This window comes from Berghia stephanieae, chromosome 13, assembly GCF_034508935.2.
Source record: "Berghia stephanieae isolate SIO BIC M18660-M18661 chromosome 13, UCSD_Bste_1.3, whole genome shotgun sequence".
NCBI lineage: Eukaryota > Metazoa > Mollusca > Gastropoda > Nudibranchia > Aeolidiidae > Berghia > Berghia stephanieae.
The window spans coordinates 38,758,389-38,785,617 of record NC_088372.1 but is presented as its reverse complement, the minus strand read 5'-3'; the positions used below and the strand labels follow the sequence as shown (position 1 = coordinate 38,785,617).

Genomic DNA, 27,229 nt, shown 5'->3' with positions numbered 1-27,229 from the left:
AAGGTAGCAAACAATTGTTATTGTTCGTTTCACATTATAGAAACCAACATAAACTCTTGCACTATGGGCCTTATGACTCTGAAGGATATTTTTTTAAACGGACATTGAGAGGAATTTGGATATCATGGTCTACATATTCTTCATATTTAAAAACTCTACATATTTTATCATTTACCATCTAAATATTCCATATATTTTATCATTTACCATCTAAATATTCCATATATTTTATCATTTACCATCTAAATATTCCATATATTTTATCATTTACCATCTAAATATTCCATATATTTTGTCATTTACCATCTAAATATTTTACATATTTTGTCATTTACCGTTCAGGTTCCAGACTTGAGAGAAATAATCGTCATTGGATTCTACCAGCCTAATGATGCCCTCACACGATTTATACAACAATCACAGCAGGAATTTCAAATCCAGATCAGGTATTTGTTGTTGTTGTTACTGTTTTTGTTTGTTTTGTTATTATTGTTTTTGTTTTTGTTGTTATTGCTGTTGATTTGATGTTATTGTCGTTGTTTTGGGTTTAAATTTTTTAAAATTTCATTCTTTTTCAACAGTTTATAATTCTTGATGAAATCATTTTGAGAATATTAGGGAAATTGTATAAGCTTTTAATATATGAATAGGTTTAACATTCAGAAAGAAGTAAAAAGTCTTCCAGAGTCTCCTCTGCTCTATTTTGAAATTGGAGTCAAAGAAAAAGACAAAAGGTCGTCTATCACAGCCATTAGGCCCATGGAGCTGTAGTTTATCCCAGTTCTCATATCGTGAAATGGACAATGGCAATTACTAGATATCCTTTTGCAGAGCTGCCAATCTACTGCAAAAAATGGATTATAGTCTTGGGAACATCATTGTTGCTGCAATTGAGCTTGTGCGGTGTGACTTTATATAAGTATACCTTCCTCTTACTTTCACAATGGTTAGTTTCCGTAGATTTCAGGATTGGACCTATTTTTGTGAAATCTCCCCCATTTTGAGGTCCCATTGTACACATTCTCATCAGATGGGGTTGGCAGCTCTGCTTTTGATAGGACATTTCTCTACCTCAAAAGTAATTTGCCATAAATCTAACAGACCCTGCTGCCCAATCACTTCTGTGTGGACAGAAAACAATCTTGACTACATGTGGGATCAATCTCAATCCCTTTGCCTGTGAAACAAATGCTCTAAAATTTTTTATCTCTCTTATCAGATACTTGCAGGAGTACACTGCCCTTGGCACAGCTGGCGGCATCTATCACTTCCGGGACCAAATTCTGACGGGAAACCCAGAAATGTTCTTCGTGATGAATGCCGATGTTTGTGGTGACTTTCCATTGGTAGAAATGCTTAATTTCCATCGTGGATATGGATCAAATACTTATGGAACAATCTTAGCAACAGAGGTAAAGGAACAATTTTTTTATACTTATGGAACAATCTTAGCAGCAGAGGTAAAGGAACAATTTTATATACTTATGGAACAATTTTATATACTTATGGAACAATCTTAGCAACAGAGGTAAAGGAACAATTTTGTATACTTATGGAACAATCTTAGCAACAGAGGTAAAGTAACAATTTTTTTATACTTATGGAACAATCTTAGCAACAGAGGTAAAGGAACAATTTTATATACTTAGGGAACAATTTTATATACTTATGGAACAATCTTAGCAACGGAGGTAAAGGAACAATTTTGTATACTTATGGAACAATCTTAGCAACAGAGGTAAAGGAACAATTTTTTATACTTATGGAACAATTTTATATACTTATGGAACAATCTTAGCAACAGAGGTAAAGGAACAATTTTGTATACTTATGGAACAATCTTAGCAACAGAGGTAAAGGAACAATTATTTATACTAATGGAACAATCTTAGCAACAGAGGTAAAGGAACAATTTTATATACTTATGGAACAATCTTAGCAACAGAGGTAAAGGAACAATTATTTATACTTATGGAACAATCTTAGCAACAGAGGTAAAGGAACAATTTTATATACTTATGGAACAATCTTAGCAACAGAGGTAAAGGAACAATTATTTATACTAATGGAACAATCTTAGCAACAGAGGTAAAGGAACAATTTTATATACTTATGGAACAATCTTAGCAACAGAGGTAAAGGAACAATTATTTATACTTATGGAACAATCTTAGCAACAGAGGTAAAGGAACAATTTTATATACTTATGGAACAATCTTAGCAACAGAGGTAAAGGAACAATTATTTATACTTATGGAACAATCTTAGCAACAGAGGTAAAGGAACAATTTTATATACTTATGGAACAATCTTAGCAATAGAGGTAAAGGAACAATTATTTATACTTATGGAACAATCTTAGCAACAGAGGTAAAGGAACAATTTTATATACTTATGGAACAATCTTAGCAACAGAGGTAAAGGAACAATTATTTATACTTATGGAACAATCTTAGCAACAGAGGTAAAGGAACAATTTTATATACTTATGGAACAATCTTAGCAACAGAGGTAAAGGAACAATTTTATATACTTATGGAACAATCTTAGCAACAGAGGTAAAGGAACAATTATTTATACTTATGGAACAATCTTAGCAACAGAGGTAAAGGAACAATTTTATATACTTATGGAACAATCTTAGCAACAGAGGTAAAGGAACAATTTTATATACTTATGGAACAATCTTAGCAACAGAGGTAAAGGAACAATTTTATATACTTATGGAACAATCTTAGCAACAGAGGTAAAGGAACAATTTTATATACTTATGGAACAATCTTAGCAACAGAGGTAAAGGAACAATTATTTATACTTATGGAACAATCTTAGCAACAGAGGTAAAGGAACAATTTTATATACTTATGGAACAATCTTAGCAACAGAGGTAAAGGAACGATTTTATATACTTATGGAACAATCTTAGCAGCAGAGGTAAAGGAACAATTATTTATACTTATGGAACAATCTTAGCAACAGAGGTAAAGGAACAATTTTATATACTTATGGAACAATCTTAGCAACAGAGGTAAAGGAACAATTTTATATACTTATGGAACAATCTTAGCAACAGAGGTAAAGGAACAATTATTTATACTTATGGAACAATCTTAGCAACAGAGGTAAAGGAACAATTTTATATACTTATGGAACAATTTAGCAACAGAGGTAAAGGAACAATTATTTATACTTATGGAACAATCTTAGCAACAGAGGTAAAGGAACAATTTTATATACTTATGGAACAATCTTAGCAACAGAGGTAAAGGAACGATTTTATATACTTATGGAACAATCTTAGCAACAGAGGTAAAGGAACAATTTTATATACTTATGGAACAATCTTAGCAGCAGAGGTAAAGGAACAATTTTATATACTTATGGAACAATCTTAGCAGCAGAGGTAAAGGAACAATTTTATATACTTATGGAACAATCTTAGCAACAGAGGTAAAGGAACAATTTTATATACTTATGGAACAATCTTAGCAACAGAGGTAAAGGAACAATTTTATATACCTATGGAACAATCTTAGCAACAGAGGTAAAGGAACAATTTTATATACTTATGGAACAATCTTAGCAACAGAGGTAAAGGAACAATTATTTATACTTATGGAACAATCTTAGCAACAGAGGTAAAGGAACAATTTTATATACTTATGGAACAATCTTAGCAACAGAGGTAAAGGAACAATTTTATATACCTATGGAACAATCTTAGCAACAGAGGTAAAGGAACAATTTTATATACTTATGGAACAATCTTAGCAACAGAGGTAAAGGAACAATTATTTATACTTATGGAACAATCTTAGCAACAGAGGTAAAGGAACAATTTTATATACTTATGGAACAATCTTAGCAACAGAGGTAAAGGAACAATTATTTATACTAATGGAACAATCTTAGCAACAGAGGTAAAGGAACAATTTTATATACTTATGGAACAATCTTAGCAACAGAGGTAAAGGAACAATTATTTATACTTATGGAACAATCTTAGCAACAGAGGTAAAGGAACAATTTTATATACTTATGGAACAATCTTAGCAACAGAGGTAAAGGAACAATTATTTATACTAATGGAACAATCTTAGCAACAGAGGTAAAGGAACAATTTTATATACTTATGGAACAATCTTAGCAACAGAGGTAAAGGAACAATTATTTATACTTATGGAACAATCTTAGCAACAGAGGTAAAGGAACAATTTTATATACTTATGGAACAATCTTAGCAACAGAGGTAAAGGAACAATTATTTATACTAATGGAACAATCTTAGCAACAGAGGTAAAGGAACAATTTTATATACTTATGGAACAATCTTAGCAACAGAGGTAAAGGAACAATTATTTATACTTATGGAACAATCTTAGCAACAGAGGTAAAGGAACAATTTTATATACTTATGGAACAATCTTAGCAACAGAGGTAAAGGAACAATTATTTATACTTATGGAACAATCTTAGCAGCAGAGGTAAAGGAACAATTTTTTAGGTTGTCATGATAGATATCAGGGGTTCCCAGAAGCTGAGTTGGTAGAGCACTCGCTTCACAATCAAGAAGACTGAGATCGATCCTGGGTGCAGTCGAGGTTTATTTTCTGACCCCCCCCCCCCCACCAGTAACATCATCATTAGTTGTGTAAGCCCTCTGGATTCACATGAATATAAGTTTGTGCTATAGTCCTAATATGATTTGTGTGTTTGTCTCTCTCATCCCTGCCCTCATTGTGTCATCAATGCACACACCCCCACAACCAGAAGGAGAATGGCACCCATCAGGCAATTATCCTAGACCATCTAGTTTAGCAATGATTGCATCTCAATTCTCCTACAAAAAATGTCAATTTTAGTTTAGCCGAGCTTAACAGGAAACTGGGCGTCTTTCTGGAGATACCTATTCATTAAAGGTGGACGACAAATAGATTAAACAAACGTTTGTGTCACTGACAATACATAATGAAATAAACGTCGGATAAGATCAACTGTCTTTCTGGTCACCATAAGATTATCTTAAGCAAACTGCAGTGTATTTAATAGTAATAGTGCAAAATGAACTATTATTGATTTTATTGATTTTGTTTTTGGCTGAAGAAGGGTTTTGAGCCCAAAATGTTCCATGTTTTGGTATTTTGTTCTTTTTCGAAGCTGTTATATCATTCATTTTTGTTCAATACTTTTTTACAGTCTACAGCTTCTCACATTGACTTTAAGTAATGATTACAAATAGTCAAAATTGTTTGATAGTCTCCAATCTGAGATTCCTCTAATAATAAGCTTCAGTGTTTCACAATTAAATTGAGCTTTTATACAGCGCACTATCCACTAAACGCAGCCAAAGCGCTTTACAAAGGGTCCCTGACTAACAGCAACACATAACATATAGAACGAGTCATGGTGCCTTTTAGGCAATATTACAATTTTTTTCTGACAAAGACAACGCTGTTGACGACCCGGTGCTCATTTTACACCTGAGTATGGTGAGAGAATGTGAGTAAAGAGCCTTTTCCAAGGACTCAACTATGCGCCGAGCGAGGCTCGAACCCAGGACCTTTCGATCCAAAAGCAAGTGTCATACCACTAGACCACACGTTTAGGTGAGAATATGGTCCAATTTTCTTGTAGAAGCAGTCCCTCAAAGCCGATAGGTCCATGGATCAGGAGTTTATCCCGGTTTCTACACTGTGAAACAATAGAAACAGCTTACTACCTTTTGGATAGGCCATTAGCCTATTGCAAATTACTTTCTACCAGATCTAACAGACCCAGCTACCCAATCACTACTGTGAAGACAGGGAGAGGGAGGGGGTGGGGGGGGGGGGGGGGGGGAGGGGTCAGAAAAGAATCTGGACTTTACCCAGGATTGATCTCAGTCCCTTTTCATATGAAATCAACTGAGCTATCAGGACTCCCAATTTTCTTATACAAGGCCTATGTGGTCTTGTGGTATGACACTCGCTTTCAGACCGGAAGGCCCTGGGTTCAAGCCAAACAGTTAGTCGCTAATCCGAGTCTAATGGGCGATAGTGAAATGCTTTCTTTCTTACTTTGAGGATTATTTGACAACTTGATTATATGTGTATCTGTGTGGCCATGTGGTGTAGTGGTATGACACTTGCATTTGGATCGGAATCCTGGGTTTAAGTCCTGTCTGGCGCAAAGTTGAGGCCTTGGAAAAGGCTCTTTACTCACATTTGTGTGTAAAATGAGTTCCTAGCCGGTAATAGAGTTTTCTCTGTCTGACTCTGTCTACCCGACCTACGTGCTAGGTGTTTCTGTTGGCTAAGGACCCCTTGTAAAACGCTTTGAGCACATTTAGGGGATTTTTTGCTATATTTAGAAGAAAAAAATTTTAAAGCTCGAAGCCTAATCTTCCACCTCTCTTTGTTTTTGTTTTTTCTTCAAGAAATATATATTTTTGTCAACTTGTTTAAAAACTCACCTCTTACAATATAATTCTTTCCTTATCTAGGCCACAAGACAACAATCCCTCAACTTTGGTTGCATAGTAGCCGAGAAAGACACGCAGGATGTAAGTTATTCATGAATGTTTTTAAAAAAACCATGATTGTTAAATGAAAGGTGTTCCTTTGAAAATTATTGTTTGAATGTCAGGAGACTTTGATAAAAACTGTGCCTTGTTTGCTGAACGGCGAGTTTGGGAATCTGTCCACATGGTAAACTGAAATTAAGATTATTATACGACTCTTTCATTTCTTTGTATTTATAAATGAGTTATTTTTATCATGACCAATAACACTACAAGCTTGCAAGTATGTGTGTGTGTGTGTGTTATTGCATGATATAAATATAATGAGAGTTTAATAAATACAAAGAAATGAAAGAATATGTTTATTCCACCCCTCCAAATAAGATTTTTAGATATTTCATGACCAAAATGTATGGCAGTAGTACTTCTATTCACCATAATTTGTATCTTTCTCCATCTGGTTGAATGACAATTTGACACACAAAAAATAAAAACGCTGGATTTGTATTCATGCACACCAAAAGATTATTTATAATTACCAATCGTCTGTCTTTTACTCCATATTTCACACCAATAAAATGTGTGAAAATATTCTGCAATCGTTGAATAAAATTCAACGCGTTCAAAACATTATTCAACAATTACGTATTTACTAAGAAATGATAGGGTTTTCCAATGAGAGGGCTGGAATATTATTAATTATCGTTCTTTAATTCTTTATAAAAACTAGATCCTACTCACCTTATTCAACTTTTCTACTTTATCTTGTTTTTGATGAGTCAATATTATTTTTCCCCTGCAAAAGGAAACCAAGAAATAGAGGTTAAATGGAGCTATGTGGTCAAGTGGTATGACACTTGCCGTCGGATAGGAAGGTCCAGGGTTTGAGTCCCGCTCTGAGCAGTGCACAGCTGATTCGATGAAAAAGACTCTTTACTCACTGTACTCAGGTGTAAAATGAGTACCTGTCAGTCAAAAGCGTTGTCTGTATAAAAAAAAAAAAATGGTGTGATATTGCCTGACAGGCGGTATGTCTCATCCTACATGTTAAGTGTAAAGCGCTTTGATCATTTGAGTGTATATTGCACTATATATATATAAATGTTCAATTAAAGAAATTTTAAATGTTTATTTATATATTTATAGCATCTTTCATATTCACTGTTCTTTGTAAACGTGTGGCCTTTAACAAGTCACCTCGCCCTAGCTCAGTTTGCAGCATTGCGGCTATGAGGTCTTGTAGTATGACACTCGCTTTCGGATCGGAAGGTCCTGGGTTCGAACCTTGCTCGGCACATAGTTGAGTCCTTGGAAAAGGCTCTTTACTCACATTCTCTCACCACACTCAGGTGTAAAATGAGTACCTGGCCATTAACAGCGTTGTCTTTGTCCGAAAAATTGTAATATCGCCTAACAGGCGACATGTCTCGTCCTACATGTTAAATGTTGCTGTTGACCAGTGACCCCTTGTAAAGCGCTTTGAGCACATTTAGTGGATATTGCCCTTTTTAAGAGTTCAATTTATTATTATTGCACTGCGGCTAATGCTTGACTTATTCCAGTCTTCTCTTAGAATATACCCTAAAGACAAATTTCCCCTATGACTTGCTGGACTTTAACGTTATTATTCAATGCTGCAACAGATTCTTCATTACGTAGAAAAGCCTGAAACCTTTGTCAGCACCATAATCAACTGTGGAATCTACCTATTCACACCGGACATCTTTGAGCCACTGCAGGTGACCTTCAGGAAGAACTTGGAGGAAAATTACAAGTGAGTAGCACTCTCTGTTTTTTCCCTACCACATCGATTTATGAACTTGCAAAAGATATGAACAGGATTTTATTTTGTGTATCTGCTCGAAGCTCGAAGAAATAAGTAACAATGTGAAATTCAATGTAAGCTTCAATTTAAACAACGAAAACAGATAGAATGGATGTTTCGGGTGTCCCCTTTATCAACAAAACAGGATGAATGAAACACTACAGACGAATGAGATAATGTGGTAGTGGTCTTAACAACTGTATTTGTGTATTATTGAATCTTACATTCAATTTCACAAAATTGTATATGCAAATAGTGTTACATTCCAGTGTAGGGAATATCTACATAGATAAAATAAAAAGAAACTTATTTAATTTGGGCATTTGATCTTTGATATTCATGTGTTATCTTTGTTTTCAGATTGATATTTTGATAAAATAATCATAATTGATTTGGGTTGGTCTTTTCTAGTAGGGAAAGGAGAGCAAATTTTAAAAAGATTTTATGATGCTATTCCTTTTTTTTTTTTTGTATACATTATTTTTTTTCCTGCGTTGGAAATGATTGCTTTGTCTTTCTTCATGGTGGTTGTATTGGGATTACTTTAAAAATGAAGGGGAGAGAGAGAGATAGATAGAGAGGGAGAGAGAGAGAGAGAGAGAGAGAGAGAGAGAGAGAGAGAGAGAGAGAGAGAGAGAGAGAGAGAGAGAGAGAGAGAGAGAGAGAGAGAGAGAGAGAGAGAGAGAAAGAGAGTCATAAAAACATTTTAATTTCATCTATGGAGTTAACCAAGGCTCAAGCCCTAATTCCGCTGGTTTAGAAAGGAAATTTGAACTTTAAAAAATAATTAATAAAATTAAAATCAGTGAGTTGTGTATTTCAATGGTTATGTCAAATTGATAAATTATGGAGCAGGCACCAGGGTAGAATAGAAATCTGAACAAGTGTGTATCAAACACTACCAGACAAAACAAGAAAGAAAAAAAATTCAAGAAAAAGGCTGAAACAAAAAAATCGTGTTCAATGTTTGTGTTGTGTGGTGCAAGCGAAGATTCACAGCGTAAAACGCGTACCCTTGTGAAGACTATTATGTCTTAAAAATGTCCCAACTATTGGGTAACCTCTGGTGTTATGGTAGCACATCTGCCAATCAGAACGTCTGAGGGTCGATCCCCAGTCGAGGACTTTTATGGGGATGGTTTATTTCTTTTTTTTTTTCTTTCTTGCTTTGTCTGGCACCGTTTCACACACACTTTTTCAGATCTTAAGGTTACGTCACTACTAACATGGTTTTCTCTTACTTTTCTAGTTTAGAAGTTGTTTACTTGTATATCCCTATTATTATTATTTATGACATTATCCTTGTAGCTATTGTGATTCTGGTCTTGGAAATGGGTACGTATTGAAACACACTGTGTCGTATTTAAACACACTGTGTCGTGTGTTGATTGAAAAAGAAAAGAAAAAGTTTTGACTATTTATTTTTTTGCACTAGTTTTCCACGTCATTAATTTTTTTCCCCATTTTCTTGTCGTTTCTAAAATTAGTGTACAGCAGCTTTTAACCAGTTTTTGATTGATAAGATATTGTTGATTTGTGTTGCATGAAAACAGAATATGCCACGTTGTCATTTTATATGTTTTAATGTTATTGCATTTTATTTTATTTTTAAAGTATTTTTGTTGTTGTACTTTTTAGTGTACAGTTGTCGCCAGTTTTAATCAAATGTTGGTTTCTTTATGTTGCATTTATATATTTTAACACATGTTTCATAGTGTGACAAGTCCGGATTTGTTGTGTGTTTTTATTAAATGTTGTTGCTTTTTTATTATATTTGTTGTTTTTTTGTTTTTTTTGGTCCTATTTATAGTGCATCGATTTTTTTAATCTATTAAAATGCTGCAGCTTTTTGTTGCATTTATTTTTTAAATAAGCAAAATGTTTATACCAGTGTAAATTTTTGTTTTTTTAATTCGTTGCTTTAATTATTATTTTTTTTTTCTCCTGTAACGTTTTAAGTGGGCGGGCAGCATTTGTATGCAAACCTTAGTATGGAGCCAAAGCATTGGAATAATAGGGAATGAGATTAGCGGAAGAGTAGCGTCCCTTGATTGGACGTCACCCATAGTCTGTGACGTCACCGGTGGAAAAGTTATTAGAGAGAGAACGTCATGTTGGTTGTGCGCATGCTTCCGCGAGGACGAGAGACGCATGCGCACAACCAACATGACGTCCTCTCTCTAATAACTTCACAGACTATGGGTGACGTCCAATCAAGGGACGCTACTCTTCCGCTAATCTCATTCCCTATAGACTGATAACTGATAACTGAGTTATAAATATATGTGCTTTTTCTTTACTATCTTGGTTAGCAGACTTTGTTTTCATTATTGCATTAATCAGAGCTGTCAACTCCAATGATTTCTCCTGGGATTTCCACACTTTTTATTTAAGGCCTTAAAAAATACTGGCAGAATTTTTGAAATCCCGGTTTTTCCTCAATGTTTTCTTTTTTTTCCATTAATGATTTAGTAATGTTTACCCAAGTAACTAATTAGTTTGAGTCTTTTAATATGGCAGTTTAAAAAAAAAAAATCTTTTTTTTCTTCTTGTTTTGCTGTTGTTTTAAAAAAAAAATGAATTGCATGTCAAAGTGAAAGTCTTTTTTCATTTGTTATTGTTCCTTTTTTTGATATACGTATCAAAACTGACTGATATTGCCATTTCTTAAATGTTTGATGTATCATAACTGACTGATATTGCCATTTCTGAAATGTGATCAAGGCCGGGTTTGTTTTTTTTTTTTAAATTGTGTTTGTTTAATTTTATATTATTGTTGTGTTTTCTTTTTTTTTTTAAATTCAGTTTTAATATTTACCCTGATCTTTTTTTGTTTTTTTTAAAACCCCTCTATAATCGTACTTCCTCTCGTCTTTTTAAAAATGATTTTTTAAAAATGTGTTTTCTATTTCGTTGTGTTTTTTATTTGACATTTTTTTTGTATAGATGTCTTTATTTTTTTGGTCCTTTTAAAAAAAAATTATTTTCGTTTTCCTTGTTTTGTTTTTTGTTTGGTATAATTAAAAAAAAAAAATTCTTTCTTCTTTGGTTTCTTAGGAAATTTCAATGCATGGTAGTCAAATTGTAGTGAATTTAGTTTATTCCATAGTTCTGTTTCCAATATTTGTGCATGATCCTATTTTGAACGCTTGTTATTTGTAGGTGAAATCTTTTCATTCCAGGGAACAATTTTACACTTTACTCACTGATGTAGATTAGGAATAATTACGATGAACTCGATCTTTGAACAATGAAGAACAATTTCCTCAAGCCTTTATATGACAACCCTCTCTCACCAACTACACACTCTAGTCACATACCGGACACTCACTCATTCGACCCCGATACACATAACGGTGACTATAATAGTGAACCGTTTTCACAACACCCACTGTTCGATACAACACCTACAGAAAATACTGTTTCTATTGTTCTATTCTTTCTTTAGTATTTTAAAAATGTTAGTTTTATTTATTTATCTTTAAAAAAAAAATAAAACTTATAATTCATAATATTATGGGAGTTTGCCTCTATTAGAATAGTGGCATCAACACACATTAATTTTAACACACCCTCTGTTTGTTAGACCTAGGAGCAGGGGGAATTGTAAGCGAAAGTAAAGCACTGTTTGAGAGACAGAAAGAGTAAAATATATATTGTTGAAATTTGATAATAAAAAACTCAGCAAAACAAAACAAAACAGGCTAAAAGTCCTGGCAGTGCAGCCCTGTTTCCAAACCATAAAGGGTTGAATGAATTTAATACTGCTCAAGCTGTCAATAGTTTGTTCGTCTTGCATGAGTGAAGAAAAAATAATTTAACCTGTTATTTGTCTTAGTGTGTTGTTTGTTATTGGGGATGATTTTGTGTTATGCTAACTTTTTTTTTGTTCATTAGATCATCAGTTCTGTTGTCCAATTTTCACACTAATTCCCTTTTACTGGGCTATTTCTATGTATAATTTTGATATGCTTTTTGACTTTTAGGAATTAAATAAAAGAAAGAAAGAAATTTAATATATATTTATATTTGTTTTTGTTTTTTTAAATTCATCTTTATATAGATATTCTTTTATGTTCATATTTATTTGTTTTCTCTTATTATTTTAAAAACAAACAAACATTAGGATAAGTCTTTGTTATGTTATACACCTTTTGTGCACTAATAACACTGAAGCATGGAATTGGGTATTGCTGTCTCATGGAATTTCTTCACACATTTAGTATTTTCATTACAATATATAATATATGAACTGGCATTCTCAGAATTACAGTAGTAGCCTAGCTCTCTTGCACTTTGCACTCATGTGTCCCGTAATTTGAATGCAATGGAAATGTAGCAAAACAATGAGTTGGTTAATTTTACGCAAATGTCGCATAGAAAGCTTTTGGTGATGGAATACAAAGTATACAACAATTGCAGCACCTTGATGGCTTGCTTAGCATAGCAGCTTTTTTGTGACACATCCTCCATGGGATGTAATAATAATGATATCTTACTGTTAAAGTTATAGACTTAAAATGAGTTAAAACGGCTTCGAAAATATCAGCACACTTGGCATGAGGACCCAAAAACTTTCGGTAGCCAACGTATGACTTTTCAAATTCTCTATTTGTTGTTATTGGCTGAAGAAGTGTTTTGAACCCAAAACGTTCCATATTAAGCAGTTATTTAACGTTTTGATGTATTCATTTTTGTCCAAATATCCTGACAGTCCAGAGCTTTGATCAACTTATTATTGTCTTCCAAAATAGACTATTCTAAATTCTGCTGTAACAATTATTATTAAGGCGTCCATCTGGTTTTTCAGTAATGTATTTTCATTGTTGGCTGAAGAAGGGTTTTGAGCCTGAAATGTTCCTTTTTTCGTATTTCATTCTTTTTTTTAAGTTGTTTAATAATAATAATAATAATAATAATAATAATAATAATAATAATAATAATAATAATAATAATAATGATAATAATAATAATAATAATAATAATAATAATAATAATAATAATAATAATAATAATAATAATAATAATAATAATAATAATAATAATAATAATAGATCTTTATTGTCCATAAATATGGCAATTTGTCATTTAGTTATACTTGTTATAACGTTATATTATGAATATTTCACTCCTACCAATTCTCTTTCTCTCTCTCTCTCTCTCTCTCTCTCTCTCTCTCTCTCTCTCTCTCTCTCTCTCTCTCTCTCTCTCTCTCTCAATTTCTCATGCGTGCGCGAATACATATACACAATATACCCTTTATATATATTATATACAAAATAAGTTTGTTGTTTTCGGTTTGAGTAATAAAAATCTATTATATATTGCATTTTTGGGTGGGTGTGACATTTTGGTGAAAACTCTGAAAACGACTGGTAAGGAAAGAGTTAAGCTTCAAAGAATTCAGAATAGAGTTGCTATGATGGGCCAGGGAAAGTCTCATTTTGATGACACCAAAGCTGTGCTAATCACTCTCCATTGGCTACATGTGAAAGCCAGAATTGAGTGAAAAATTGCTCATGTAGTTTAATCTTCTGCCCCTTTTTATATTCAAGACATTCTTTAGCCGTATGTTCTGAAGCATAATGTGAGATCGCATGACTCAAAATTGTTAGTTGTACCGAAAACAAACCTTAAGAGTTTTGGAGATAGATCCCTTTCTAAATTCGGCCCCACGATTTGGAACTTCCTACCCCAGTCCGTTAGAATATCTGACAGTGTTGGTGTCTTCAAGAAACGTCTTAAAGACATTTATTTTCATCAAATACTTGCTTTTGCGAGTTGGGCCTTGTCCTACTTATAACTGCATTGATACAATAATGTTGTGTGAGTTGTGATGACATAAGTAGTAGCCTGTATTGTTTTAAAGTACTTTTGAGTTTTCAACATAAAACACTCTATAAATATACTTACTCATTATTATTATTTCCCCGTGTGGTGTCCGGGGTCCCTCAACTGAGAGGGTCAAGAATAGCCCAACGCCAAGCCAGCGTGTCGTAAAAGGCGACTAATGGTGTGTGATTCCCCCATCTTTGAGTCACCTGGTCCTCCAGGTTGGGGGTTGGCAAAGGGTTAACACCCCTTTCCGTTAAACTCAAACCGTTACAGAAACACAGACAGACAAACTAAATCCTTTTTTTAGCTTGGGCGACCGAAGAGTTTCTGGAATTACAGAATTTATGAAGGACAACAGACAAAGCCGAAAGGACTCTGCTGACCCGATGACGTCTTCGCCAAACAAGCAGCTTCGAATTGCGTCGTGGAACGTTCGCACCATGTATGAAGCAGGAAAAAGCTCTCAAGTTGTGACTGAGATGAGAAGATACAGGCTGCATATACTTGGAGTAAGCGAAACCCACTGGATACAATCCGGACAGAAACACCTCAAGTCTGGGGAGAAGATTTTATATTCAGGGAGAGGGGACGGGATTCATACACAGGGAGTAGGAATAATTCTAAGCAAGTTTGCCCAGAAGTCACTGAGAGGATGGGAACAATGCGGAGAAAGGATCATTATGGCGTCCTTTACAACACGGAGTAAGAAGATCAGCATGAACATTGTACAGATCTATGCCCCAACAAATGATGCAACAGATGAGGACAAAGATACATTTTATGGTCTGCTACAACAAGTCATTGACAAGTTGCCAAGGAAAGACATCAACATATTGATGGGAGATGCTAATGCAAAAGTGGGACAGGATAACGTAGGCTATGAAGGTATCATGGGACGTCATGGCATGGGAGAAATGAATGATAATGGAGAGAGATTTGCAAATTTCTGTGCATTCAACAGTTTGGTGATTGGAGGATCAGTGTTCCCCCATAAGAGGATTCACAAAGCAACTTGGGTCTCACCAGATGGTGTGACAGAGAATCAGATTGATCATTTTTGTATCTCTCGTAGATTCAGACGTTCATTGGAAGATGTGACAGTACAGAGAGGGGCAGATGTTGGATCAGACCACCACCTGCTATTGGCAAAGCTTAAGCTCCGACTCAGAAAACACGGGGCCAGATCACATACAAGAAGAAAATTCGAGGTGAATGCACTTGATGGGGAAAAAAATGAGGAATTCAAACTACAATTGAGTAATAGATTCCAACCTCTTACTGAGCTCGAGGAGGACATAGATGTAGAGTCACATTGGGCAAAGATCAAGGAAGTCTACATAACAACTTGCCACGAGGTATTGGGGGTAAAGAAATCGGAACATAAAGAATGGATAAGTCCAACCACCTTGGACCTTATTGAAAAGAGGAGAACAAGGAAGGAACAAGTGAATGCAAGCCGAACAAGGGCTTCAAGACTGGATGCACAAGAGCAGTATCGAGCCATAGCTAAGGAAGTCAAAAGATCTGTGAAGAAAGACAAGGAAGCATTCATGAACAGACTTGCAGAGAAAGCAGAAGCAGCAGCGACTGGAGGACACATGAGGATCCTTTATCAAACTACCAAGACACTTGCTGGAAAATATGGGAAACCAGAGGTACCAGTCAAAGACAAAGATGGGAAAACTATTTTTGGAAAAGAGGCTCAATCTGAACGATGGAGGGAACATTTCAACTGCCTTCTGAACAGACCACCACCAGACAACCAGCCAGAAATTTTGCCTGCAAGGAATGAGCTACCAATTAGCTGTGATCCACCATCGATAGCAGAGATTGTGGGTGCCATTAACAAGATGAAAAGGGGGAAAGCTGCTGGACCAGACCAGATTCCACCGGAGGCTCTAAAAGTTGATGCGGAAAGAAATGCTGAGGCCCTGCACCCACTATTTGAGAGAATCTGGAATAACGGGATATTCCCAAAGGATTGGAAGGAAGGACATCTTATCAAGCTTCCAAAGAAAGGGGACCTCAGTAATTGTAATAATTATCGAGGCATCACTCTTCTTTCTATCCCAGGAAAGGTTTTCAACCGTATTATTTTAGAGAGAATTAAGAATGCAACAGATGCTAAACTGCGGGACGAACAGGCAGGTTTTCGGAAAAACCGTTCAACCACCGACCAGATTGCCTCTCTGCGAGTCATAGTAGAACAGTCTATAGAATGGAACTCTCCTCTTATTGTCAACTTTCTGGATTACGAGAAGGCTTTCGACAGTATTGACAGAGCAACATTGTGGAAAATTCTGGCACATTATGGACTCCCTGAAAAGATAGTAAACCTCATTAAGGAAATGTATGAAGGATCAAGTTGCAGGGTTGTACATGAAGATCAGCTTACTGACAGCTTTGAAATTAAGACTGGTGTCAAGCAGGGATGCTTGCTCTCACCATTCCTGTTCATCCTTGTCATTGATTGGCTAATGAAGGAAACCTCCAAAGGGAGAAGAAATGGGATACAGTGGACCCCCTGGACACAGTTGGATGATCTGGATTTTGCAGATGATCTGGCTCTTTTGTCCCACACCCAGGACCAGATGCAAGCAAAAACCACAATTATAAACAGCCTCTCGGAATCAATTGGTCTAAGAATTCACCCTGCAAAGTCAAAGGTCTTGAGGATAGGTACGCGTCAAAGGGAGCAGATCAAAGTAAAAGATCAGGAACTCGAAGATATAGACACTTTCTGCTATCTCGGAAGTATAATTGACAAGGATGGAGGCACGGAAGCAGAGGTGAAAGCACGAATAGGAAAGGCACAGGCTGCATTCACATCTTTGAACAGAGTTTGGAGAACTAAAGATATCTCCCTTCAACTAAAGCTAAGACTTTTCAACTCAAACGTGAAGTCTGTCCTACTGTATGGATGTGAAACTTGGAACGCATCACAGGCATGTATAAGGAGGGTACAGATTTTCGTAAACAGGTGCATGCGAAAACTACTCAGAATAAAATGGATGGATAGAATAAAAAATGAAGAAGTATGGAAAAGAACACAGCAGAAACCAGTGGGAGAGGATATAGGAAGAAGACGATGGAGGTGGATTGGACACACGCTTAGAAAGAATGACTCAACTATAACAAAGAAAGTATTGGACTGGAACCCTCAGGGCAGAAGATCAAGGGGAAGGCCACGAGGAACATGGAGAAGAATTAAAGAAGCTGATATACAGAGAAGTGGTAAGACCTGGAATGAGATAAAAAAGTTGGCTCAGGATAGAGAAGGATGGAAACTGTTTGTCTGTGGCCTATACCCTGACCCAGGGTGAAAAAGGCAATGATGATTATTATTATTATTATTTTTATTATTATTATTATTATTATTATTATTATTATTATTATTATTATTATTATTATTATTATTATTATTATTATTATTATTATTATTATTATTATTATTATTATTATTATTAAGGGGGAGATTTCTTCAAGTCTCACTCCAAGCATCACATAGTTGAGTTTCTGGAAAAAGGCTCTTTACTCAAATTCTCTCTCTGTACTCAGGTGTAAAATGAGTGCCTCGCTGTTAACAGCATTGTTTGTGTATGAAAAAAAAATTAGTATCATCCAACAGGTGTCATGTCTCGACGACGTTTGAGGCAAGGGACCTCCTGTAAAAAGCTTTGAGCACGTTTTGTGGATATTGCTGCTATATAAATCAGTGCTGATGGTTTTCAACAGATTCGGGGTAATCCGCAATTTTGGAGTCAGGGAAGGAATATCCTCCCTTTAAAAAATTAAATTTCCCCCAATCAAATGTACTGGCAGTGGAGATTTGATGTCTGGGGGAACAAATAGGTGCAGTTTCTCATTCTCCAGAAATTATCATCTTGATTGCTCTAAAAGTTGGGGTCAGGGCAGTAAAAATGAGGCTTAACCCTATTTCTTACACCCACTAAATATTCCTATTTCTGTCTTGTGGGGTGTATCACACCCCCTAACAATTACTGTTGAATCTATTGGTATATTCCGATTTCTGTCCATTGGGGTGTAACACACCCCCCTACATATAGATAAGCATTAATTGGAAACCCCCTATTTCAAACATTGGGGTGCAACACACCCCACCTCTTTTGTCACTGTTTTATTAGTATCTTCAACATTTGGTCCCCGAATATTAAGGTATTGAGTTACTTTTTTGTTTCCAATTTAAGTTCTCTGGCAACTTGTAAATTACAATTGGCCACCATTTCCTTTTCCTGTGAATGGAAAGTTACACCTGTTGAACCGTTTGAAGCAAAGAATATATGTGTTTTTAATCCAGCAACATACCCACCTGGTAAGTTGAGTTCTTCTCTATAATTTCATTTCAACTATGTATTCCTTTATGTTTGAACAGCATACCTCTAAATAGTTTTGCTTTAGACTCGTTTCACAATCTCTTATACTTATATCCTATTGATTAGCCTTTCTACTTCTACTTTCTAGTTACATGTTCTAAGGCAGCTAAACGTAATCACAGACTAGTAATACAACTAAATGCAACACTTTAAATTGATATGTTTATAACTCCTAACCCTAAAAAGGATAATTCATAGATGAACAGAGCAGGAAGAAATAATTCAATTGATACATTTCTTCACTTATTTGTTCTTACAGTTCTATTCTTTCTTTGATCATGGATGGGTAGAGATCAAATATTTTTGACACCTTCAGTACTGGAGACAGCTTGATTTACACGGATCTGCAGCCTGCTCAAGTTGATTCATCACCTACACACGGTAAGTTCCATTGCCATGTCCTTTTTAATTTCACCATTGATTGTGTTCATGTGTGTATTATTGGATTAAATACGGTAACAACTTAATTTGTTATTGATCCGTAAAATTACTTGCTCTATATGGAAAACTTGAGACCACTTAAAATCAGGCACATGGCAGTAACACTATAGGAGCTATATTTATTGGTCAATGAAAACAAAGAGGCGCCTAGAGCAGGGCTTGAACCGGTGTCGTCCGGGCAAAAAGTGCAATGCCTCGACAGTCACATAACCTCACCTCCATTCGATCGTTGATGGTATTGTTTTAGTTTTAGCATTTACTTCATTTTTACAATATCACAGGTTTATAAATGTTATATATCCTATTTTTCGTTCATAAATCTTATCTCACTTTGTATTCCCTGAACCCTAAAGCAGAACATAACCATTGTTATTAGACTGTAGTCTATTCTGGATGAAAAGTATTTATGCTTTAGTATATCATTTTTCACCATTTTATTATCCACTCATTGGTGGTCTGATCAGGTTGAGGTAGACCAGCGTTCAATCCAACAGAAAGTTTAAACTGATTTTGCTCTTCTAAAGTTTAGAATTGCCATTACCTTGAGGAAAATAGCCCTTGAAGAAGAAGAGCATTAGTTAATTACTGGGGCTTGTCTCTATGTCATGTTCTTTCTTCTAATTCTAATCATTTAAATTCATTTATCTATTTTTGCTTTCAGACTATTCCTATGCAGAGCAGTTAGACTGGATCCCTGACAATGATTTAACAGATGATGAAATGAATCCGAGAACATCAGATGAGAGCAGTGATGACGAAGATTTCCCTGCTGTATTGGCTGATTCAGATCCTGACTCAGAGCTGGAAGAAGAAAACCTTGAGGATCAAAATGTTCATGATCAGCTTCCATTGCCAGCAACAAGCAACATCATAGTCAGCAAAAATGGTTCAGTGGTATGGAGCAAGGTCCCTACTCCTCAAGTGGGAAGAACACCGACTAGAAATGTGTACAGGCCTCCAACGTCACATGTCAGGAATCAGAAAACCGTGAACTCTGTCGTCTCTGCCTTCAGTTTGATATTCACAGAGGTCATCATTTACATGATAGTCAAGATGACAAATCTAGAGGGTATGAGGCGGAAAGGAACTCGATGGCAACCTGTGGACCTATTGCAAATGCGCGCCTTGATTGGTCTCTTTATTCATTTAGGGGCAAGCAAGCTGAGTCTTTTGAGGACATCTAAGATTTGGCATGGAGCATCTGCCGACCGTGTTGCAATGTGCACAATGAGCTTCAGGCGCTTCATTGAGTTATGTACAGTTTTGAGGTTTGACGACAAAGAGAAGAGATCAAGAAGACAAAGTAAGGATGTGTTTGCACCATTGAGGGATCTGTTCACAAAAGTCAATAACAACTTACAGAAATCTTACATACCATCTCAAAGCCTGACAGTCGATGAACAACTTGTGCCATGGAGGGGCCGATGTAAATTTTTGCAATACCTCCCCAGCAAACCTGACAAATACGGACTCAAGCTGTTTCTTATTTGCGATAGCAAGACTGCATACCCGTTGAGTGGAATACCGTATTTAGGCTGACATGGAGACAGAAAGACAAATTTAGGAAGGGAGATTGTAAAAGAACTGGCTACACCCTACTACAAGAGTGGTCGCAATGTGACTTGTGACAACTTTTTCACAGATCTCGAACTGGCACGGTACTTATCAAAAAGAAGCCTATCGCTTATAGGGACAGTACGGAAAAACAAGGCTTTTTTACCTAGGATTTTCCAAACAGGAAAGGATATTGGAAAATATGATAGTAGCTTCTTATTTACTGAAGAAGTAAGCTTAGTTGCCTACAAGTCTAATGACAAGAAGCACGTCGTGGTTCTCAGCACAATGCACCATGCAGCAGATGTGGACACTGACGATAGAAAGAAGAAACCGATAATAGTACAAGATTATAATAAGACAAAAGGGGGTGTCGATACATTCGACTACATGTGCCACAGTTACTCCTGTAAGCGAAAGACGAGGCGGTGGCCAATGGTCTTGTTCTACAATCTCCTCGACACAGCAGTGGTAGCGTCCCATGTGATCTACAAAGATGTATTCCCTGCTGATACCCAAACCCACACAGACAGAGGAAAGTTTAATGAGCTCTTGGCAAAGGACTTGCTCTTTGAGCACTTACAGAGGAGAATGTCACTGGCAAGGACGAATAGAAGAGTAAATCTTTCTTATGAAATCCTCAAGCTTGAAATGAAGTTGTGCTTGGAAGTCCATACAAGGCAATCAGGACAGAAGAGGAAAGCTAGCCAAGGGAGATGCACCATGTGTCCCAGGAAAAAGGACAGAAAAGTCAAGCAAGTCTGTTTGAAATGTGACGCCTTCATTTGCAACGATCACAGCTCACTCATTTGCTCTGTTTGTATGCCGGTTTGATTATGAGCCATTGATCATTTGCCCTGTGATGACATTGGTTGGATTTTGTTTCCATTTATCTGTTCTCATATTTGATTTCATTTTAATTAAATTCTTTTTCTCTACTCAGGTATTTGCCTTGTTTCTTGATTACGTGTTGCATACCTAAAGTTGTGTAGTATGCCTTGTCCAACAGCATTAGCTCAGTTGATAACACACTGGACTTCAGTTGCATACGATACCTGATTCAGTCCCCAAGGGTAGTCTTTTTTCAGCGAGTGAGAATCTTACGCTTATCAAATCATAATTGGAAAGTATCCTGCGTGAAACCATCATCCTATTCAAGGGGTATCAAGAAATTGTTCCTAATCCATACCATGCTACATGATCCAGAGTAAGCCCTATGCCTATAAGTATAAGTGTAAGCGTCCATGATCTTGAAGATCTTGAGTTGCATAGCTCTAATTGCTGAAATATGTAAAAATCAGTGTTGCTGTGAAAATAAAAAGTTGTTGATGGACTTACAACTAACAACTGACCAAATTGGACCTTGATTACACAAAGAAAGCGTCTCTTTCCTATTCTTCACGCCAGGATAGGCATATTGAAAATAAAATCACAGGATTGGAGACGAGTACATCAGCCCATGTGCTTCATTTTGGGATTTGAACCGGGGCATAAAGTTGTAAAACATGGTCTGGTTGGTCACTGCTTTGGTTCACACAGTGATTATTTTGATCACAACATAGAAAACCTCATGGGGTGTGACACACCCCAAAGGGAAAAATAGGAGGTTTCCGAGTTTTCTCTACTCATACATAAGGGGGTGTGATACACCCCAAAAGACATAAATCTCAAAATCCAGTGATGACCTTCTGGGGTGAGCAAACTATGCACGTGAGATAAAAAAAAAATTGGACAGGTGATAGATGGGGTCAATTTAGGAAAAGTCATGAAATTTGAAGGCTTTAGGACAAAAACTGTTGATTTTAAAGCGAAAAAATATGGGGTTGGGGTGTGATACACCCCAATGGTAGAAATAGGGTTAAAGACAATCATTCAAATTTTTTTTTCTCCTTTTTATATTTTTTTTTGTCTCCGTCAGCAGTGATAAATGCTGATGCCTGTTTTTTTTTTTGTTTTTTTTTCGGGGGGGGGGGGGGGGGGGGGGGGGGGGGGGGATTATGGGTTTTTAAAAAGATTTCATTAGCAGTTTACCAGAGTTAGTCATAAGTGTAAAGTTTCCTGTCTTAAAGGCAATTGTTCAATTTTTTTTCTCCTTTTTATACTTTTTTGTCACCATCAGCAGTGATAAATGCTGAAGTTTTTTGGGGGGTTTTTTTTCTGGGTTTTTAGCAGTTTACCAGAGTTAATCATAATTGTTAAGTTTCCCGTGTCTTGTTTCCAGATTTGACCTGCATGCCCCAAACAAAGAAGTGATTCGTCTAGAACAAGACATCTTCATACCCATGGCAGGCACAGGGAAGCTGAAGGTCTTTACGACTAACAGGTTCTGGAGTCAGATCAAATCGGCTGGGTCAGTTTTTGTCTTAAACTAGATTTGGTGCGATAATAATGATGATGATGATAATGATGGTGTTATCTTTAGCCATAATGATGGTGTTAGTGTTGATGATGATATGATGATTGGTGATTTAAGATTGATGAAAATGATCGCACTATGACGTTGATGGTGATGATCAGAATTGACGATATAAATCCTGGTTTGTTTTTTTTTGCTTAACGTTAAATGCGATGTTGATGATGGTATTTTTAGCCATTATGATAGTGTTGGTGGTGATGATGATGATGATAATTATGTTGATATTAATGATGAGGCTGATGACGGTTGATTATATTGATGATGATAATATCTATATTTTCTTACTAGCTTAGTCGGGCACTGTTTCATCACATTTTTTTCAGATCTTTGTGGAATTTGTATAATTTTATCAGGAATTTAATTATTTAAAAAATTTTCAGGGCTGCTGTTTATGCCAACCGCCACTACCTAGCCTTGTACCAAAACACCCACCCCGAATGGCTGGCCAAGAATGGGGAAGGAAAACCTAAGATCATCGGGGACGTATTCATCCACCCAACAGCCTCGGTCAACGCTTCGGCTGTCCTTGGTCCCAACGTCACCATCGGGAAGAATGTGGTAGTCGGGGAAGGTGTTAGGGTCAAGGAAACCATTGTGCTAGAAGGAGCTACTTTACAGGCAAGTAATCTAATAACATTTGTGCGGCTATGTGGTCTAGTGGTATGACACTCGCTTTCGGATCGGAAGGTCCTGGGTTTGAGCCTCGCGCTCAGCGCATAGTTGAGTCCTTGGAAAAGGCTCTTTACTCACATTCTCTCATTGTACTCAGGTGTAAAATGAGTACCTGGCCGTTACCAGCGTTGTCTTTGACCGAAAAATTGTAATATCGCCTAACAGGCATCATGTCCCGTCCTACATGTTAAATGTTGCTGTTGACCAGGGACCCCTTGTAAAGCGTTTTGAGCACATTTAGTGGATATTGCTCTATATAAAAGCTCATTTAAAATTTTTTTTTTTTTTAAATGACCAATGCAGAGTACAACCAGTCAGTATGCGAATAAACAGGGTGTCCAGGGAAGTCGGAAAGTTGGAAATTGGTCGGAAATTTCATACTTGGTCGGAAAAGTTGGAAATATTGAGATTGAGGGTGAAATTTCCTGTAAAATGAGAAAAACGAGGAATTTCTTGCTGAAAATGAGATATCAAAAATGTATGAAGGACAACTGCTGTGCACAAAATTTTATTATTTTACTACTACAACTGCCACCACATCATCATCCTTGCCACCACCACTTCTACAAACAACCACATCATCATCCCTATCACCAACACCACTCACAAATGCAACCACCACCACATCATCATCCCCATCACCACCACTACCACATCCCATACCATCACTACAACTACCACGTCATCATACCCACTACCACAACTACTCCAACCACCACCACATCACCGTGCCTACCACCAGTGCCACCACTGCCAGAACAACCACCACATCACTATCCCTAACACTACCACTATTACTACAACCACTACACCATCATCATTCCTACCACCACTTCACTACTACAACTACCATCACATCATCATCCCTACCACCACGATTGCAACCACTGCCACATCATCATCCCTACCACCATCACAATCACCACTACTACAACCATTACAACTAACACTACACTATCATCTCTACCACTAGTGCCATAACTTACTACCACATCATACCTACCAACAATTCATAAGAGTATTTTAAAAAAAGTGAAAATGGGGGTGGGTGGTGGCTCTTGACATTGTATAAACATATGGTACCATTCTCTAAGTAGATAAGATTTTATATGTCGCTGTCAGTTTTTAAACGTTTGAAATTTCTCCGAATGTTGTCTAAAAATTTATAGATTATAGTCACATGGATGGGTCATGATCAGTGCGCTGAGAAATTCCCTCCCTTTTGTGACCAGTCATTTTCACCTCTGCTCTTACTTTACAATATGGATTGTATTGAGCTGGTAAAACCTATTTTAAGTAGGGTTGTCTTTTTAAGCGTATAGAACACTGTGGGTATGCCAAGAATTGATAAAATACTTGGTAGGAAATTTCACTTCTAGGTAGGAAATTTTAAGGTTGGATTTCCCTGGACACCCTGATAAAGAAACTAAGATGGAAACTGTTCGGACACGTGTCCCGACAAGATGAAAATATTCCAGCACTTCAAACAAGTGACCAAATACAGAGGGTGTACAACGACTTCACTTCCAACAAAATTTACTCAAGATCTCAAAAAAATCAAATAAAATTAGAAACAACAACCAAAGAACTGATTTAAACAACACAATTACCTCAGCACCTTAACACACAAATGATATTCAAAAGATATGGGAACAAATTACTAACTGGATATTAGAAACAGACGGACACACTCGAAGTAACACACATAAGGTTCACAGCAAGTGTTCATAGAGACAGCACAGCCATATTCATTCAACCTATTAAAAGGCAATTATACATAAGAAAATGGAGATGCATAGGACACACACATTGAGGAAACCAAAGGACAAAATCACACAAGGACAGGCCTGCAATGGGATCCATCTGGAAAGAGGATAAAAGGAAGGCCAAGGTCAACCTGGAGGAGAGACCTTCTGGTAGACCTGGAGAGGTCTGGGATGTACTGGCAGGAGATGGAAAGACTGGCCAATGACAGAAGAGGATGGAAACGTTTCATCGGTGGTCCATTCATATCCACTGTGGGATGAGGATTGAAGAAGAAGATTCTAATAAACACACTTTCATACAATTTGACAGGTCCCATAGCTCATCCAGGAAGAAAATTGTGACGTCACTTCTTCCACTTTTCTGGTTCCAAAATCCTTGAAAGTGTATTTGTGACCAGTTCCCGGAGGACTAATAGTAAATAGGTTACATATCGAATCAGAAGGTGGCAAAACTATTTTATAGCAGGATGTATTGACGGATTCTAGGGATTATGGGACGTAAAATAACGAGAATGGATGAGCCTTATTAACGATCAGCATATATTTAGACTAGGAAACCAGATCAATTACACATCCAATGAGATTGGAACCTGTTTTTATTTGACATCACACTTTCGTTCCCTACTGGTAAAGTACCTGCATCACAAGAAAAGTAGTATCACCCTAAGACATGCTTCTGCAATTCAAATTTAGGTTAGATTGAACAATTTCCAATGAGAAATCATTAACTATATTTATATTGTTCAGATTTTATCCTCATTTATTTATTGTCATTGTTACCTCATCCTGTAATTATCTCATTTTGATATGATTTTTGTTTATTATGAAAATCGTTTAGTTTTTCACAATCACAGTTAACCGTTCCTTTCATCATTCTTTATTGAACACATAAAAAATCAGGGAGATGTCACGGATACAAGATAACTGTGTGGAAAGCTGTGTAGTGTATGATGCTGCTTTGTGGTCTAGTGGTATGACACTCGCTTTCGGATCAGAAGTTCCTGGGTTCGAGCCTCGCTGGGCGCAAAGTTGAGTCCTTGGAAAAGACTCTTTACTCACATTCTCCCACCGTACTCAGGTGTAAAATGAGTACCTGGCTGTTAACAGCATTGTCTCTGTCTGAAAAGAATTGTAATATCGCCTACTGGAACAACTACAAAAGACGTCTAACTTCTACGTCATGGCACAAGACCGAAGGGCTAGAGCTCAGGTGGTCGCTGGTTCGGATAAGTAAGTAAGTAATATCGCCTAACAGACGTCATGTCTAGTCCTATGTGTTAAGTGTTGCTGTTGGCCAGGACCCCTTGTAAAGCGCTTTTAGCACTTTTAGTGGATAATGCGCTATATAAAAGCTCAATTATTTATTATTTATTATATTTGATTTCATTTTGTTTTGTATTTTTTTTTTCCAGTCTCACTGTTGTGTGTTGCACAGTGTTATCGGATGGCACAGCTCAGTGGGGAAATGGACGCGTATCGAAGGAACTCCCAACGACCCCAACCCCAACAAACCGTTTGCCAAAGTGGACATCCCGTCCATGTTCTCCGTGGACGGCAAGCTCAACCCTTCCATCACCATCATCGGGTCCAACGTCCAAGTCCCATCGGAGGTCATCGTCCTCAATTCTGTCGTTCTTCCACACAAAGATCTAAACGGATGCTACAAAAATCAAATTATTTTGTGATTGATCTGCTGCTGTTTTAAAATTTATGAATATAGTTGACCCACGATTTCAATTCAGTATTATACTGGTTCTGATCTCCTAGGAAGTGTGAAACCCGTCCTCCAGAGGGTTGGTATATAATTTGCCCAACTGAGCAAAATGA

At 36.6% G+C, this 27,229-nt stretch overlaps 2 protein-coding genes across 3 annotated transcripts in view; both read left to right on the top strand.

The window, feature by feature from the left end:
- The window catches only part of LOC144958941 (mannose-1-phosphate guanyltransferase alpha-B-like), a 43,217-nt gene extending 15,995 nt beyond the window's left edge, over positions 1–27,222 (top strand). Inside the window, exons 9-16 of the mRNA XM_078891238.1 lie at positions 332–446; positions 1,220–1,412; positions 6,482–6,541; positions 8,143–8,273; positions 9,633–9,659; positions 22,770–22,898; positions 23,345–23,582; positions 26,815–27,222. Coding sequence (XP_078747364.1) covers positions 332–446; positions 1,220–1,412; positions 6,482–6,541; positions 8,143–8,273; positions 9,633–9,659; positions 22,770–22,898; positions 23,345–23,582; positions 26,815–27,087 — 1,166 coding nt within the window. The 3' untranslated portion in view covers positions 27,088–27,222. The remainder of the gene's footprint in view (positions 1–331; positions 447–1,219; positions 1,413–6,481; positions 6,542–8,142; positions 8,274–9,632; positions 9,660–22,769; positions 22,899–23,344; positions 23,583–26,814) is intronic.
- LOC144959054 (uncharacterized) overlaps positions 1–27,229 on the top strand; it is a 136,088-nt gene that overhangs the window by 57,481 nt on the left and 51,378 nt on the right. The gene's annotated exons all lie outside the window — the stretch shown is intronic.